The following is a 775-nucleotide window of genomic DNA, read 5'->3' on the forward strand; positions in this document are numbered from 1 at the left end:
TATCTATCTATCTATCTATCTATCTATCTATCTATCTATCTATCTATCTATCTATGCCCCATCGCAAAACTAAACCTTACCAGGAGGGCTCTCGTGGCCTAGAGGTTAAGTTGCTCGCCTCTAATTCAAAGGTCCCGGGTTCGAATCTAGGTAGCGACGGAAAAATTTTCTTCTCTAAAATTGTCTTCTTTCCCCTCCTTTCCTGCTCTTTAGCAATGTTCTGTTGTCTGATTTCGTCAGAACTATCTGCCCCCGCCCCTTCACCTCTTTTGCCCCCTCCTCTGGGCTCCTGACTCTTTCTGCAGCCTTTCTACTGTTACTCCTTGGCTCCTTACTGCTGTCTTTCAGCCACACCCCTGATCTTCAGGTAGGAAATATCAGCTACACCTAGCCGTTTCGGACAAGGGCGAAAATTTTCGGGGGTCCCGTGTGCAAGTTGGGTGCGTTAAAAACCCCTTATGGTGGTCTAAAATGGATAAGAGTAGGCTTCGGCCGCCATCCGGCAAAATTCAAATTTTCCTACCAACTGAAAATGTTTAATGTGTCCCGCGCGCTCATTTGACCTCATGCAGTTTCGAGCGCCGTTAAACACTTTCCAAAACAAAACAAAACAAACCTTACCTGTTGATGAGCCAGATGAACTGGACTCCTGGGTACACGACATATGCGATGCCCAGTAGGTGGATGACGCTGACAACAGCTGAGGACAAGAAATGTCACATTCATTACGTCTGGGGCTCACTTTTTATTTTATTTCATTTTATTTTTTTAAATT

General features: G+C 44.9%; 1 protein-coding gene across 1 annotated transcript in view; it reads right to left on the reverse strand.

Moving 5' to 3' along the window:
* Positions 1-617: 617 nt before the first annotated feature.
* Positions 618-775, reverse strand: part of LOC118477351 — an 8,016-nt gene continuing 7,858 nt past the window's right edge. The window contains exon 5 of the mRNA XM_035968603.1: positions 618-700. Coding sequence (XP_035824496.1) covers positions 618-700 — 83 coding nt within the window. The remainder of the gene's footprint in view (positions 701-775) is intronic.

Source organism: Aplysia californica, unplaced genomic scaffold, assembly GCF_000002075.1.
Source record: "Aplysia californica isolate F4 #8 unplaced genomic scaffold, AplCal3.0 scaffold00069, whole genome shotgun sequence".
Lineage (NCBI taxonomy): Eukaryota > Metazoa > Mollusca > Gastropoda > Aplysiida > Aplysiidae > Aplysia > Aplysia californica.